General features: G+C 48.8%; 2 protein-coding genes across 5 annotated transcripts in view; both read left to right on the top strand.

Moving 5' to 3' along the window:
• The window catches only part of Eef1akmt2 (EEF1A lysine methyltransferase 2), a 52,163-nt gene extending 50,011 nt beyond the window's left edge, over window positions 1–2,152 (top strand). Inside the window, exon 7 of one of the 2 annotated variants that reach the window (XM_077105500.1) lies at window positions 1,925–2,152. In XM_077105500.1, the coding sequence (XP_076961615.1) occupies window positions 1,925–2,109 (185 nt within the window). In that variant the 3' untranslated portion in view covers window positions 2,110–2,152. The remainder of the gene's footprint in view (window positions 1–1,924) is intronic. The other variant, XM_077105498.1, reaches the window with a different exon arrangement.
• Fam53b (family with sequence similarity 53 member B) overlaps window positions 1–14,931 on the top strand; it is a 125,241-nt gene that overhangs the window by 17,477 nt on the left and 92,833 nt on the right. The gene's annotated exons all lie outside the window — the stretch shown is intronic.

The raw sequence follows: 14,931 nt of genomic DNA, 5'->3' as shown, positions 1-14,931 counted from the left end.
TTTACTGTTTCCTGCTTAACTTTATGAAGATTCATATATACATACACACACACATATACATTTTTTTTTGCGGGGGGGTGGTAACCAGGGTTGAACCCAGAGATGCTTGACCACTGAGCCACATCTCCAGTCCTTTTTGTTTTTTATTTTGAGACAGGGTCTCACTTAATTGCTTAGGCCTCCCTAAGTTTCTGAGGCTCATCTGGAACTTGCCATCCTCCTGCCTCAGATTCCCCAGTCACTGGGATTGGAAGTGTGCACCATGGTGCCCAGCTATGAAGATTCAGTCTACACACCGAATCACCTTCACTGTGGCCCAGGATTGCGCTGTGATAGCTGACTCCATTAACAGTGGTTTCATTTTGTGCTGGGATGTGAACTTTGGAAACAGAAGTAGAGGTTTAGATATGCTGATGTGCCCTGAGACTTGCTTAGAAAATTTTTGTTTTAGTGCAGTTTACATTAACATGATTAATGACCATGCCACTGAAGTCTATATTCAAGAGCAATTTACAGTCCCCTAGGGTTCTTCTTATGGTAAAGTAATTTTCTTTGCCAAACAACATTGTTTTAAGGTAACTTCTTTGATACTTAATCCAAACCTCCTGTGCATGTGGTTTTGGGTAAAGGTTTGGACTTTGGAAGTTTGGGGTTGTGGTTTTGGTGATGGTTATCCTAACCTTACCAAACTCTGGCCAGAGGGAACCTGGATTCTTTTCTAAGAAAATTCTCTGAGATCCTGAGCAGCAGTTGGGGCAATGCCGGTTTAACATGGGAGGAAATATCCGGAGGAAACTGGGCTTCAGGGTGTCTTGGAGGGAATGCCAAACCTGGAGTTGAGGACAAATTTTTTTCCTCGAAGGGTCTTGGAGATACTTGAGCTTTTTTGAAAAATAGAGAGATGTCCTTGTTTAAAAAAAAAAAAATTTTTTTTTTTTTTTTTTTTGGTTTTCTTGTTAAATGTGGGTTGATTGAGAGGGGAAATGCTGATGGGTGGGTCTGAAAGCAGCCTTAGGAACCGGAGAAAATAAAAACACATTTGAAGGACTCTGGAAGATTTTGCATTTCAAAGGGTCTACCTTGTAGACTTTCACATCACGTCAGGGGTTACAGAGAAGTGTGACAGGCACCCCCCCCCCCCAACCCCCTGCTTCTTCAACCATTCTCCCTCTCTCCTGCTGTGGGGGCTGCAGGGGAGGCTGCCTTTTGCATGGGGGATGGGTGTAGCTTGGCCAGACCACGCAGGAAAATCCTGCAAGGAGAGCACCTCTTAGGCATCTGTCGTCTCTGGAAGGACTTTTTCCAGGGTGCCACTCTCAGAAAGAAGAAGGCAAATCATGTTGGTAAACAATCATTTGAGCCCAGAGTGTGGTGGCAGGCCAACTCATGACTTGTCTGCTCACTCTTTTTGTTCTCTTGTTAAAGAAACATTTTCCTCTTGCATTGGAATAATGTGGCTCCGAAGGGTTTAGCCCAAATGGGTGCAATTTTTTAAGGATTCATAGCAGCACCCACTGGTTTTTAAAGGCATTGCCTCGGCTTGGGGCTTTGATACACTCCTAATTCTCAAAGCCAGCCCACAATGAAAGCTGAAGAAACTGAGGCTCGGAGTGGCCTAGTAACTGGTCCAAGGCCACACAGCTGGAAGGCAGAGAAGCCAGTAATACTGCCTAGAGCTGTCTGGCTTCAGAGTCTGCTTGCTCTCTATAAGCTGTGCTATCATTTTGGGTGTTCATAAGATAAAGGCACTAGGTTCTGTTTTATCTCAAAGCATAAATTTTGTTTAGTCTTGTTAACACTATAGGGAAACTTAGAAATTTTATCTTCCTTTTTCTCTCTGCTTCTCTCTTTCCTATAGCTCTTCCTTCCTTCCTTCCTTTCTTCTTTCTTTCTTTTGAGTGATTGAATTCTTTATCTTCTGCAGGACCAAAGGCAGTGCCTCAACTGGGGAGACTGAAATGTTTTGCTTCATCCTTACAAAAGACAGATTCACAAGAAAATATGATGATTGCCAGTGACCTTCTGGGGGAAACAGGAAATAAATCTGGCAGCTCTCTAGAAGCATCACCATTTATTCGGATTTCATTTTCCATTCAAAGAGATTGCTAAAAGGGTTTCCAACTTCTTTTTTTTTTTTTTTTTTTTCTTTTCCATTTGTAATTCAGACGTCTAGAAGTAAATTATGTTGTGGTGTTTGCCACCCTAAGTTTGTACAGTATCACATTTTATTTACATGCCTGAAGTAATCAAATAACCAAACACAGTTGTATATCTTCCAGCATGGGGGAACTTGGTATGCCCTAGCCAGGACTGAACAGAGGCCCTGCATTCTGTCTCAGACAGATAGCTCTTTGCAGGTTGGTCCTGGTTTGTGAGTGTGTGTCAAGGTGGGGAGGGTTGGGGGGCAGAGTGAAGCTGCCCATCTCAAGAAGGGCTGCCTGCCTGGGTCTGCTGTCTTTTCTGTCCCTAGGAGTTTATGGGGCAAGGCCGGGCCCCTGTGCTCTGGGTTTTTAGAAGCTACAACAGTGGTTGGCTGCATATGAGAGTTTCTTGGGAAGGTTTTGCCCAGACTTCTTCCAGGACCAATTACATCACAACATCAAAGAGTGAGGGTAGGACCCAAATTTCAGTATCTCTGAATTGATTTCTGAATTGATTCTGTTGTATATCCAAACTAAGGACTGAGAGCTGGAATAGACCCCACCATTCCTGGTTTTCCTTAGCAGGGGATTGGGGACCTTCCTGTGCAAGAGTGGAGCAGACCTTTTAGAATTTTCTGCTGCCACCACATCTCAGTGAAGGAGGAAAGGTACCCATCCCTGGGTGAAGTACGACTGGTGGAGTCATCTAGGTGGTCATGCTTCTGGGCCAGGACATGGGCAGCACACAGGCTTCAGTGTGCCTTGGAGCCACCTTCTCTCTGGCAGCTGCTGCTCAGGGTGCACTCTCAGGCAGTTCTCCTGCAGGCCTGCCTCCCCACCATCTTGGGGCCTGGGGATTTGGCAGATAGTCTATTGTGGGCCTCAGGGGAGGAAAAATGCAGTTTGGGTCCAGGGTGCATCTTGATGCTTCCCCATGAGTGATTGGTTCTTTTTACCCAAATTTGCAGTTGAGTCACTTTGGCAGCCACCTGGTTGTACCTGGCAGCTCAGAACTGTCTTCCGAGACTGACTAGGGGTTATATTTCATAGAATCATGTTTAGGGCAGCCAGGGCCTTGGAGAGTAGAGCTTCTCTGCCCTGCTGATGAAAGCTGCTGGTAAAAACTTTTGGAAGAGAGATCCAGTTCCCAAGGGGTGAGGGAACTCTCCCAAAGTCACATGCCAGTGCTTAGAAGGGCACACTAGGTTCCCCGAGTCCCTGATCTCCTGAGATCTCTAGGTGTGGGATCTCATTCCAGCTTGTGGGACAGTCTGTTTTTGCATAGAATAGCAGATGAACTGAATCAGCATTGAGAATTCTTTAGTCAGGGGGAAAATGTGCTCAGTGACTCTTGGGTGACTCTGGCAGTCCCTGCCATTTTTGACCTCCTCTACTGATGCATGCTCCTGGTCCCCGTATTTATTGAAAGTGGACAGCTCATTCTGCTTAGGCTGACACTCTGCTTCCCCTGCTGCAAGACAGTGGATGGGAAGTACAGAAGTCCCATGGGACAGGCTCAGGGGAAAGGGTGTTGGTCTCTGCCAAGTCTGTGCCTTTGCTCTTCTGTGCCCTGCTGGTGGGAAGTAGATCAGGGCTCTTCCCCCTGCCAGGAGGTGGGTTTGGGCAGGCAAGAGGAAGGGAGAGTTGTTTTTTCCGGGCCTGTTATTGCTACACTTGTCCAGCAGATGTTGATGGGGCCCTGCTGAGTGTCCGGCAGGAGGTGGGTTTGCTTCCCTGATTCTCAGCTCAGCCTGACCAGGGGACAGCCCCATTTTGTTACTGAAGGCGCTGTTGCTCTGAGACATTACCTAATGCCATGGGCTTTGACCTCAGTCCTCTATTCTTCCCACTATGCCATGATTCCTCTTCATCCAGTGTCTACCAGTGCAAAGGTGGCAGACTTCCTGCTGTGAGCAGTGTGTGGGGGGGACACCCCCCTACCCCTGTCACTGTGGATACTCCCTGATGACAGCTGACCTGGCACATGCTGCTGTTTGTAGGACAGGATTTGGGCGGCAGGGCCTGTTGGGTGGGCCTCCAGCTCCTGGAGAGCTGGGCCTCTCTGGGGCCTCTGTGTGTCCTGGCAATTCCCTGAATACAGGAGGTGGCTTATGCAGGTTTCTGCCACTTTCTGCCCTGTCTCCCTCATTCCATGGAGGCCACCCTCCTTCCCAGGCTGCCCACTGGCTGAAGCCTGAAGCACCCTGCTGGACAAAGCGCAGCTGGGAGAGGCCTCTGCCGAGCCTGGAATTCCCCTTGCTCTGGCATTCACGTTGGCCAGGGGCCTGGAGTGCAGGAGGTTCTATCTGCCTGCTGGAATCAGCCTCTCAGCAGGTTTGAAGGTGGAAAGACTGTCCTGCAGCCGGCACCTCCATGCTGTGGTGAGGAGACGGAGCCTGTCTCCTGGGACTGGATGGGAGGGAAGTGGTATGTAGAATGCAGGGGAGCCCCTCTGGCATGGTAACCTCTCTCCCTGAACTCCCTCTGGCAGTCAGATGATTGAATTTCCCAGACAGAAGGTAGTGGGTATAACACTGCTCGCTCACTGCACCTAATTTGCGCTGGGCCTTAAGTGCTCACCCTGCTGGCCCTCTTTCTGGTGTTCTTAGGAGCATTACTCAAGAGTCTGCTTGAGAAGCCCCTCACAAAGGGCAAGGTGCCATGCAGAGGAAAGTGAGCCAGGAGTTGAGGCTGACAGACACAGAGGTTCTGCTGTGAGGTCTAGGCAGCCTGCATGCCCACAGGGGCCTTCCTGTGGTACAGGAAATACGGGGATTGCTCAGCATCACAGAGGAGCTTGGACCAGAAGACCCAGTTCCACATCCTGTAGGGCAAAGGTGGCTTTCAGCTCTGGAATCAGTGCTTGGCTTCGCATCTGCCCTTTGCTGACCATGTGCCCTTAGCAGGTGATGTTGCCTCAAGTGTGTCTTCCTTTATTTGACTGTGATGACAATAAGAGCACTCAGTCCATGCATTTGGGGCACTGTGTGTGTCCATGGGTGGGGACTCTTAGAGTCCAGTGACCGTTAATGGTACTTGGGGGACAGATGGTGGGCTCCTAAGCTCAGTGCGGGGAGGACACAGAACAGAGCAGTGGGACTCACACTTGAGCCAAGCCTGGCTGGGTGGGTTGTCTGGGGGACAGCTTTTGCTTCCTGTCAAGTTTTGTTCTCAGCTGGCGGAGAATTTTTTCAGAAGGAAGAGTTGAAGGTTTGTTTTGTAATTTGGTTTTCAGTGTATCTTTTAACAAAATTTAAGACTGGAGAAATCTTTTAAGCTTTCTTTTTAGCAAATTAAATCTGTTTACCAATGGTGGGGCTGGGGATGTGGCTCAAGCGGTAGCACGCTCGCCTGGCATGCGTGCAGCCCGGGTTCAATCCTCAGCACCACATACAAAGATGTTGTGTCTGCCAATAACTAAAAAATAAATATTAAAAATTCTCTCTCTCTCTCTCTCTCTCTCCCTCTCACTCTCTCTTAAAAAAATAAATAAACCCTCTTATTTAAAAAAAAAATGATTTGGTTTGGTCCATAGAAAATTAAATGTGTGTATGGGTCAAAATGTGGCCTCTGAATCTTGGCTCTGCTCTGACTGACAACTTCCATAAGTGAATTCTTTAGAAATTTTTATGGCTGCACTTAGCAGGACTGAGGGTACAGGGTCCACTTAACCATCTCTGAGTTTCCTTGAGAACCTCTGCACCTGATGTCTTTGTTACTTGGCCCCTCTTTTCTATTTGAGGCACCTCCTTGGACAACTCTAGTCCACATCCTCTAAATTCAGGTGATGTAGCTGCATTTGGGGGGCCACCCACAGATTCATGTGGGGTGAGATCTGACTGCTCTGGACCCCAGCACCCAAGCATCACCACGGTCTCCTCATGAAACAAGAGCACGTCTAAACTCATCATGGTTTTTGAAATAAGTCCTTGACCAAATGACAGAGGGCAGGGCCTGGACCCTCCCAGTGGTATCTGGGTTTCCCTTGGCACAGGCTGCCCGTTCTAGCCACCTCTGCCCTCTGTGTCTTTGAGTGTTGCCCCTTGCCTGCCCAATCCCATTGTCTTGTGGGGTGAGCAGGAGGCATAGTCTTGACACATAAGATTTCCTGCTGGACTTGGGACAGCTTTTGGGGGAGACCCCTCGGTATAGGAAAACTTTATTACTTACTGGTCCTGGGAGGGGACTCTGTGTTTCAGGCTGTGGTGACCCTTCCCCCTAAGGGACTGTGGTCTTAGCCCTCTCCAGAGGGCCACAAAGGTGGCTGAGCTTGGGTGACTTTGACACAGACCCTCTTATTGGGTAATTTAGTCATGAAACTTTCTGACAGGCTGTATGAGAGGTGACCGAGACATCCAGGCTGCCTCTGGCCCAGTGGATGTGACAGTTCCTCTGCCAAACCGAGATGCTCTCTTCAGGTGTGTTGCTGTTTGTGTGGTGAGCATGGGACGCGCCTGCTATGGTGGTTCCCTGGCTTGCTTCAGTTCACCAGTAGTACTCGCCACTGTCAGACCTTTCACGAGGCCTGAAGAGCCGAGAGATGAGGAACCGAATCCCATTTTCAAAGTTCTCCTGGGCTTGTGCTCTGGATGATCAGACTGCAGCCATTCATGGAGTTCCTGCTGTGGGCTGGCGGTGTGCTGAGTGTAGGCAGGTGTGTGCAAGCAGACTGGAAGCCATAGGAAGGCTTCTTGTGCTAGGCTCCAGGGAGGAGAACAGGAAGGTTTCTTGGAGGAGATGACACAGACCCGAGTCTTGAGGATGAGCAGGGGTTAGGCAGATGGAGAATGGAGAGCAGTATGTGCAAACACACAGTAGCCTGAGTCTGTCCCTTGGGGCCTGGGGGATACCTCAGCATGTGAGTGAGAAGTGTGCAGATGGGGGAGCTAAGCTGGCCAGGGCCAGGGTGGCAGTGGAGTATGAGGCGAAGGAGTCTGGACTTGAACCCTGAAGTTTGGGCTAGAGTTGGGCCATGCTGTGCTGGTGCTTGCAATGTAGAATGCTCAGTGTCTGAGAGCAGAACAGGTTTGGAGCAACTTAGAAGCTACTGTGTGACCAGGGAGAGAGATGGGCAACATGGGCAGGGTGAAGGTCATGGCCAGGGTGAATAGCAGTCAGCTGGTGAGGGAGCCGAAGGAAGGCAGTAGGGGTCAGTCTTTTCCAGTGGGCCTCTCTAGGGACCATCTTCTCTGTGACACTGGCCAGGGACCTAGCCCTTTTGACCTTGGAGTGACCTCCTGGGAGGGGCAAGAGCCTAGCTCCTTAACAGTGGAATTTTCATCCAGGGCCACCTGCTGGGCAAGAGTGATGTGATCTTTGTATATATTTAGTTGCAGCTTGCATTCAGTGGGGGCACCTGGGATTCCCAAGATCGCCCCATATCTCTTGCTCGTGCCTGCATTAGAACTATAGAAATCAAAATGAACAGAACTTTTGGCATGGCAGGAGTTGAAGAAATCTGATTCATTGTAAAACTACCTTTCTTTCTTCCTTAAAGGGAAAAAAAAGCATCTAACCATGTTAGTGTGATTGAAAAAGGAAAGGAGCTTCAGTACCCCTTTGGCTCTGTCGCAGCTTGTTCTCCAAGGGTGGGGGAAGTTGCTGACACAGACACTTGAGAATGGCCTGCCTGGGTCACCTGACTGCTGGTGGCTGGTGCTCCTGAGGCCTTACTGTCCACAGATGCCAGCCCAGATTCCAGGCCTAGTTGACTGTGTGGCATGTGACTCAGGCTTGGAGAAAGAGAAATAGGAAAATAATGAAGCTTCGAAGGGCATGGCTGGGGTCAGCAGTGCGTCTCAGCCTTTTGGGTGAACTTTCTAAGCCCTGTAGGTTTGCTTATTAATGTTTACTCCTGAGGAGGAAAGGAAGTTAGTTGACTGCGAATGGGCTTCATCTTGCCAGCGAGGGAGGTTGGCCAGTGCCTTCGCCTATTAGAAAGAAAACTGAAAGAGGGACTGAGCCTGGCTGGGTCGAATAGGCCAAAGGGTGAACTGCAAACTGGGGTGAAAAGTGGCTTGGCCTGGAATGGGAGCTGAGACCCCACGTAGGTCAGCCCCCAGCTGCTGAGGGTACATCGTGCTTGGGTGAATGAGTTTTTACTTGCTTTGGGGGATTTTCTTTTTCTTTTAGCTTGTGTGGGGTCAGGCATGTCCTTGTGGATTCCCAAAATGGGTTCAGGAAGTCACTGTTATGGGACGTGGTACTTTGGCACTGCAGCTCATGCATAGCGTGGCTGGCTGGTGTCTATTCACCTGCAGAGCTCTCAGGCCTGTTAGCTTCCTGCCCAGCTTCCAACCAGTGTGAAAATGCCTGGCGTGCCAGGCGCATGGTGCATGCCTGTAATCCCAGAGGCTCAGGAGGCTGAGGCAGGAGGAGTTCAAAGCCAGCTTCAGCAACAGTGAGGCGCTAAGCAACTCAGTGAGACCCTGTCTCTAAATAAAATACAAAATAGGGCTGAGGATGTGGCTCAGTGGTTGAGTGCCCCTGAGTTCAATCCCCAGTACCAAAAAAGAAAAAGAAAAAAAGAAAGAAAGAAAATACCTGGCATGTCCTGTGAGAGAACAACCACGCACAGCCACTCCTGCCCAGTTGCTGGAGCATCATTGGCTGAGGGAGACCAGGTCATATTGCTCGTAATAGGCAATGAGTGGCATGGCCAGGCTTCGGATGCCCCTGGAGACAGAGGATCTAGTTTCCAGCCCTGAGCTGTGGCTGAGGAGAACGCTGGAGCTCCGTGTTGCCCCTTGTGAGCTGGGTGCCCAGTTCCTATTTAGCCTCTGATAATTTTTGGCCCAGCCCCTAGTGCTGCTGGTGCCAGCATGGTAGTCGTGGCAGTGGTGTCTTAGGCCCTGGAGGAGTAGATGGCAGCCCTGACTGCCCTCTTCTGTGCTGTGGATGGTCTTGGCAGACAGGGCCGAGGAGAAGGGAGTTGATCTGGTGGCTCTTCTGGGGAGGAGCCCGTGTTGTGCTCAGCAGAGTTGAGCCTTCTTCTCATTTGGCTGAACCTGCTCACGTGGTGGTCTGTAGAGCTCTGGGAGGAACCATAGAGAGCGCCTCTTTTGGGCCCCCCTCACCAAGGTGGGGGTAGTGGACTCCTTGTGGGGCAGCAGTGCTGTGAGGGGCAGCCATCCCTCACACGGCTCTCTAGCGCACCAGACCTGTACAGCCCTGCCTGGTGAGGGGACCACCTCGCGCAGGGTGCTCCTGTGGTTACTGGAGGGGACATGGGGCCCAGAACAGGAACTGGGAGAGCTTGATGTCTTAAAGCCCTTAAGAAACTGTTGAATTTGTGTTTCTTAATGACTTCCCTTACAGAAGAAGCTGCTTATGGTACAAGGCAGCACGAGTGAGTGCAGAGAGCCAGGCTGAATCCTGGGTAGGGCTGACATCACCTGGAAAAGAGAGGAAGAGAGAGCGCAGCGCGGCATGGAACCAAGAACTGGGAGGCCTCGTCCTGCTTTTTCTAGTCCTATCCCTTGGTTGTGTTTGTGAACTAGCTGCTTCGCTTTCTGAGCTGCAGTCACCTCTCTGTGGTCTGGGACTGGTGGTGCCTGCTTCATAGCCCCAGAGGGATACGTGGGAGAGGCAGAGCGAGCCAGAGCCCCGAGGACCTTCTGTTTTCAAGACCTTCTCTACACATACTTTTTTTTTTTTTTTTTTTTTTTAAAGAGAGAGAGAGAGAGAGAGAGAGAGAGAGAGAGAGAGAGAGAAACTTTTAATATTTATTTTTTTTAGTTTTCGGCGGACACAACATCTTTGTTGGTATGTGGTGCTGAGGATCGAACCCGGGCCGCACGCATGCCAGGCGAGCGCGCTACCGCTTGAGCCACCTCCCCAGCCCTCTACACATACTTTTTAAAGTCCATTGTGTGCTAAGTGTGTTGCTGGCTTCTCATTTAACTCTTACAACCACCTATGAAGTGAGGACTAATATTGTTTGTTTTTTGGCAGTGCTAGGGATGGAACCTGGGGTATCTTACATGCTTAGCTTGTGCTCTACCTTTGAGCCACACCTCTGGGCCCTGTTTTTCCCTTTTTTTTTGAAGTGAAGGATTTAAGGTTCAGTAAGATGCCCAAGGACATCCAGCTGGTTGAAAGTAGTTCTGGGATTTTAACTGCCAACTCTACTCTCTCAGGAGTAGGTACACTGAAGCCTGGCAACCCAAACCAATCGATTGCTTGCTTTTATAAATAAAGTTATATTGGTACACAGTCACATCCATGAGTGAACACAGTATCTGTGGCTGCCTTGACACTATAGTGGCATAGTCTACACAACCTAAAATATCTACTCCCTGGATCTTTACAGAAAAACAACAACAACAACAACAACAAAGTACTCAACAACAAAAAAGTATTCTTTACATGCACCCTCTGGACTCCAGACATAGGCTGCGCAGTGTGGCAGCTGCTAGATACATGGAGCTATTCAAATTTATACTAATATGTGAACTTTAAAATTCAGTTCTTCAGTTGCACTGGCATGTGTCAAGTGCTCAGTAGCTGCTGCATGGACATGTTTGGACAGTGCAGATATACAACCTTATCTCCACTGTGGAATGGCCCATTGGGCCAGAGGACTCTGGGCTAGCTTCTAAGATGTGGGGAAATCAGTTTGAGAGGATCAGAAGTTCAGAAGAGGCATTCTGATGAAAGAAGGGACACTAGAGTTTCCTGGCCTGCAAACAGAATTGGGAATTGGTTTGTTTGACTCCGAGGGGATGAAGAAGATATCTGCTGTGGCAATGGGAATCTGGGCCCGACCACTGCCCTGCAGCTCTTCAGCCTGTGACCCAGCTCCCTTCTAGCCCTGAGCTCGCTGGGGCCCTTGGCCTCCAGCTCTGTTGTGTCTAACCCCTGTGGGTAGGTCTGCGTGCTGGGCTCTGTGGAAATCTGTAGAAATCGGCTTTCCTGTATTCAGGTCCTGCTCTGTCCTGGACCTTCTAGACCTGACAGGTTATACCACTGTTCCTATGTGCTGGGGTGGGAAGATTTCTGCTCTGACGCCATGGCCATGTTTTCCATGGGCAGCAGGAATTGCTTTATTCACTCAAAACAGTGGCTCCTATGTAGCATGAGGAAGGAGGACGTGTTCCAGGTTCTTCAGCTAGTTGATGTCAAGGACATCCAGCTGGTTGAAAGTAGTTCTGTCACAATGCAGTCTGGTGATTTGCTCAGAGCTGGACTAACCTGGACCTCTTGTCTTGCTTGGCCCACATATGCCTGGAATGGGACTCTCCTGGGAAGCTGATCGGGGGCACTGTCGTTTAGAGGTGTAAAGGCGCATATGGAGAGCATGGATCTCCAGTTCACTGGAGCCAGGCGTAAGTGCCTCAGTGCCAGAACCACCTCCCCACCCTTGTGCATGCTGACGGTGAGGAGGAAAGCTTTGTGGCCACTTGCACCAGCCAGTCGTGTCCAGGCTGGCTGTACTGGCATCCCTGAGACTCTGTGCTAGAGTCCACTCTGCAGGAATTTACTTCTGAGCCAGTGCCCACCACCTTTGTATCAGGATGAAAATATTTAAAAAATGCAAGAATACCTTGCCAGGAGGTATTTTCAGGACTAGATCAGAGTGAAGAAAGGAGAAAGCTAGATAAGCCTGGTAATATCTACCACAGAATAGTTGCATGGAAGAAATGCCTACTAAGGAGGAAGTTGGGGTTAGGAGGATGAACATGGAAAAAAAATTTTTCCTTCATGCTTTGAAAGGGGAAATGGCCCTGGAAGGCCAGACTTGATTGCAGGTTTCCCTCCCACCCCTCTGCACCTTTGACATTCTACTTGCTTGCAACTGGCTACTCCCAGAGGGTCTCTTCTGCCTTCTTTCTTTATCCCCCTTTGGAGGGTGAATCATGGCAGATCAGGGTGTGCCTGGAATTGATCACTGCTGTCCCAGCACTCAAAAAGGCAGCTAATTCTCTGTGCCCCAGAGAACACTGGTACAAACAGGTGTATGATGGAAATGGTCTGTTTTTCACTTGGAGAGCTGGCATCTGTTGAGCACCTACTATGTGCCACACTCTGTAGATACATTTTTTTTTTTTCATGAGATTGTCTCATGTTCAGTTGTTGGGTAATTTGCCCCCCTTGACAGGGAAGGAACTGAGCTTGAGCCCTGTCCCTGAGAGTGGGGCTCACAATGGACTGGAGCCTGGCTTGGAAACCAGCTTTCCTCTGCTCCAAAGTTTTTCTCCTACCCAGTTTTGTCCCAGTTGTGCACCAAGCTGCTCTTTGAAAGAGAAATCTCTTGCTCTTCTGGGTGGGTTCTTCGGTCACATTTTTATCCTGGCCTGTGGGCAGAGAAGTAGGTTGCTCTCTGTGGGGTGACATTTAAGAAAGCCATCGAACTTTCCCTTTGAATGTGTTGTTATGGTACAAGAAGTCTTCGTTTGTCCTGAGCTATTTTGAAATAAAAGGCAGGAAACTCCCCTCTTGTTTCTATATCTTGCACAGAAGTCATCAAAACAGCATCCTCTGTTCTGTGCAGTGGTGAGCGAGGAAGCAGCTGTTCTGTTCGTGATGACCCGACCAGAACCAGAACTGGCCGTCTGGAGTGTCAGGGAGCCAGGATTGTCTTCCCATCTGCTGAGTTTACTTGCATTTGCTTAAAGTATTTGGCATGGAACCCTTTCCTTCCTCCATCCCCCTTGTGGGAGAGGCCAGAGGGGGCAGACCCCAGACTCCATCTGCTCCACATGATGCCATAGCCTTGCAAAGGGACAAAAGGTCAACCATTTCTCCAGCACATGGTGGTGGGCCTGCCCAAGAATTGGGGTTTCATGGGTCTACTTTCAGCCCAGAGTTTGTATGCGGGTGGGCTGGGATCCAGGTGTGGTCCTCAGACTTGGTTTTGTTTGGTCCAATGATGCTCTTTGAATTTCTTGATAACATTTAAAAATCAGGTGATTATATAAAGAAGTCTAGATTTTGACTTCTCTTCACAAACGACAAGAGTTTTAACATTAGTTTGGACCCTCTTTTCCTCATAGTTAGGTGTAGACAAAGATGTCCACTGTAGACTGGCCACATCTTCTGCATGCCATTGTAGTTCTGGCCTTTGTGTGGCCCTAGAAGGCGTTTGCATTTGAGTTTCCTGGAGTGGTGGAGGCATTCAGAAGACAGATTCAAACTTTCTGGCTCTCTAGGTTACTTGGTGCTGGATGAGCTGGGATGAATGGCAGTTACTAGTGGAAATGTCCAGGTCACTGTTTCTAGTGCTCAAGGTCATTGCCTCTATAATCCTGCTAGCTGTTCTAAGCTGAAGCTCAGAGAAATCAGAATGCCTCCACAGTAACTGCTAACAGGAACTCCAGAAAATTCCAAATGTGTTCTTTAAGTCTCAGAGGCCAGTCTTGGCCCAGAGCCCTTCTGCCCCAGCGTCTGTTCCAGGTTACCCTGTGATGCGGAGTAACCCGGGCCCAAAGGTCCTTCTCCATAAAGTCACTGAGGCACTTTGCGCAATTTAATATTCTCAGCCTAAAAAGAATCTATGATTTTAATAGATACTATGGGATTTTTGTTAACATTGAGAATTTTGTCTTTAACTTCTCTTGACAGACAGTCCAGCTGCCATTATCAAGTAGATAACTTTTGCTGGGGAAAGAGGAAGATTGCTTAGGGTCAATTAAACATGTTCTCAGAGTCTTCTAGCTTGTTCTTTTCAGCAGAGGCTTGGTGAAACAAGTGGAAGTAAAGAAAAGATTCTCCAAATGGTCATACATGTTTTCCAAGAATGGAGTTTTTCTCTTCAGATTTTCTTATACATTTAGTCATAGTCACTGCTTCCAATTCCCTTTTTCACTGAACCCTGTTTTTTTCTTCTCTTATTGTAAACATTCTGTACACTTTTCCTTCTGATTATCACACGTATTTCAGTACACAATCAACTTTTGGGCTTCCTGATGACATTCTGAATTTTTTGCTGAAGTTGAGAATAATGTGGGCCATAAATCACATTGCCTGAGAGTCGTTCCTGCCTCTGCTGATTTGTGGCAGAAACATGGCTTCCCCCATCTTCCTCCTCCTGCACTGCTGTGTTCATTCTGGCCTTCAGGGTTAGTCCAGCCCCTGCTTTGCTAAGCCAGCCCCGATTCTGTGCAAGGGGCCCGAAGGCCCTGAGGATGCCTGCGTCGTTTTGAGTGTATTCTAGGACTGTTGGGAATTCCTTAAGAACAAAGACTAGGTCATCTCGATCTAGTCACAGGGCCTGGTCTAGAGGAAGTGCAGGGGTGGACCATAGGCCTCCTACCCTTTACTGACTTCTTAGCTTTTGCAAGAGACCACCTTTATGGGTCCTACTTTTCTTGTCTGCAAATTGTGTCCCCAGATGCCTGGTTCTGGGACCAAATACTCTTGACACAGTGGATTATAAACTCAAGGAGGCAGGGCTGGGGTTGGGGCTTAGCGGTAGAACGCTCGTCTAGCGCGTGCAAGGCCCTGGGTTCGATCCTCAGCACCACATAAAAATAAATAAATAAAATATAGGTATTGTGTCCATCTACTTCTAAAAAATAAATATTTAAAAAAATAAAAATAAAAATAAACTCAAGGAGGCAACAGACAACTGGAGGTTTTCACATTCAGTGTGCTGGTGGCACACTGAGAGTTTCCTAGCCTGAGTGGGGACTGAAATTTTATGTACCTAATGAGTTCCCATGTGCTGCTGCTGCTCTAGTGGTTCGGGAATCACACTTGGGGAACTACTATGTTAAAACCATTTTGTTCAGGCAGGTGCCAGAGGGGCCAGTATGTGCCCAGCAGAGGTGCAGGCTGGTCTGCATGGGTC

The sequence above is a fragment of the Callospermophilus lateralis genome, chromosome 15 (assembly GCF_048772815.1).
Source record: "Callospermophilus lateralis isolate mCalLat2 chromosome 15, mCalLat2.hap1, whole genome shotgun sequence".
Classification (NCBI taxonomy): domain Eukaryota; kingdom Metazoa; phylum Chordata; class Mammalia; order Rodentia; family Sciuridae; genus Callospermophilus; species Callospermophilus lateralis.
This window is presented reverse-complemented; position numbering and strand designations above follow the sequence as displayed.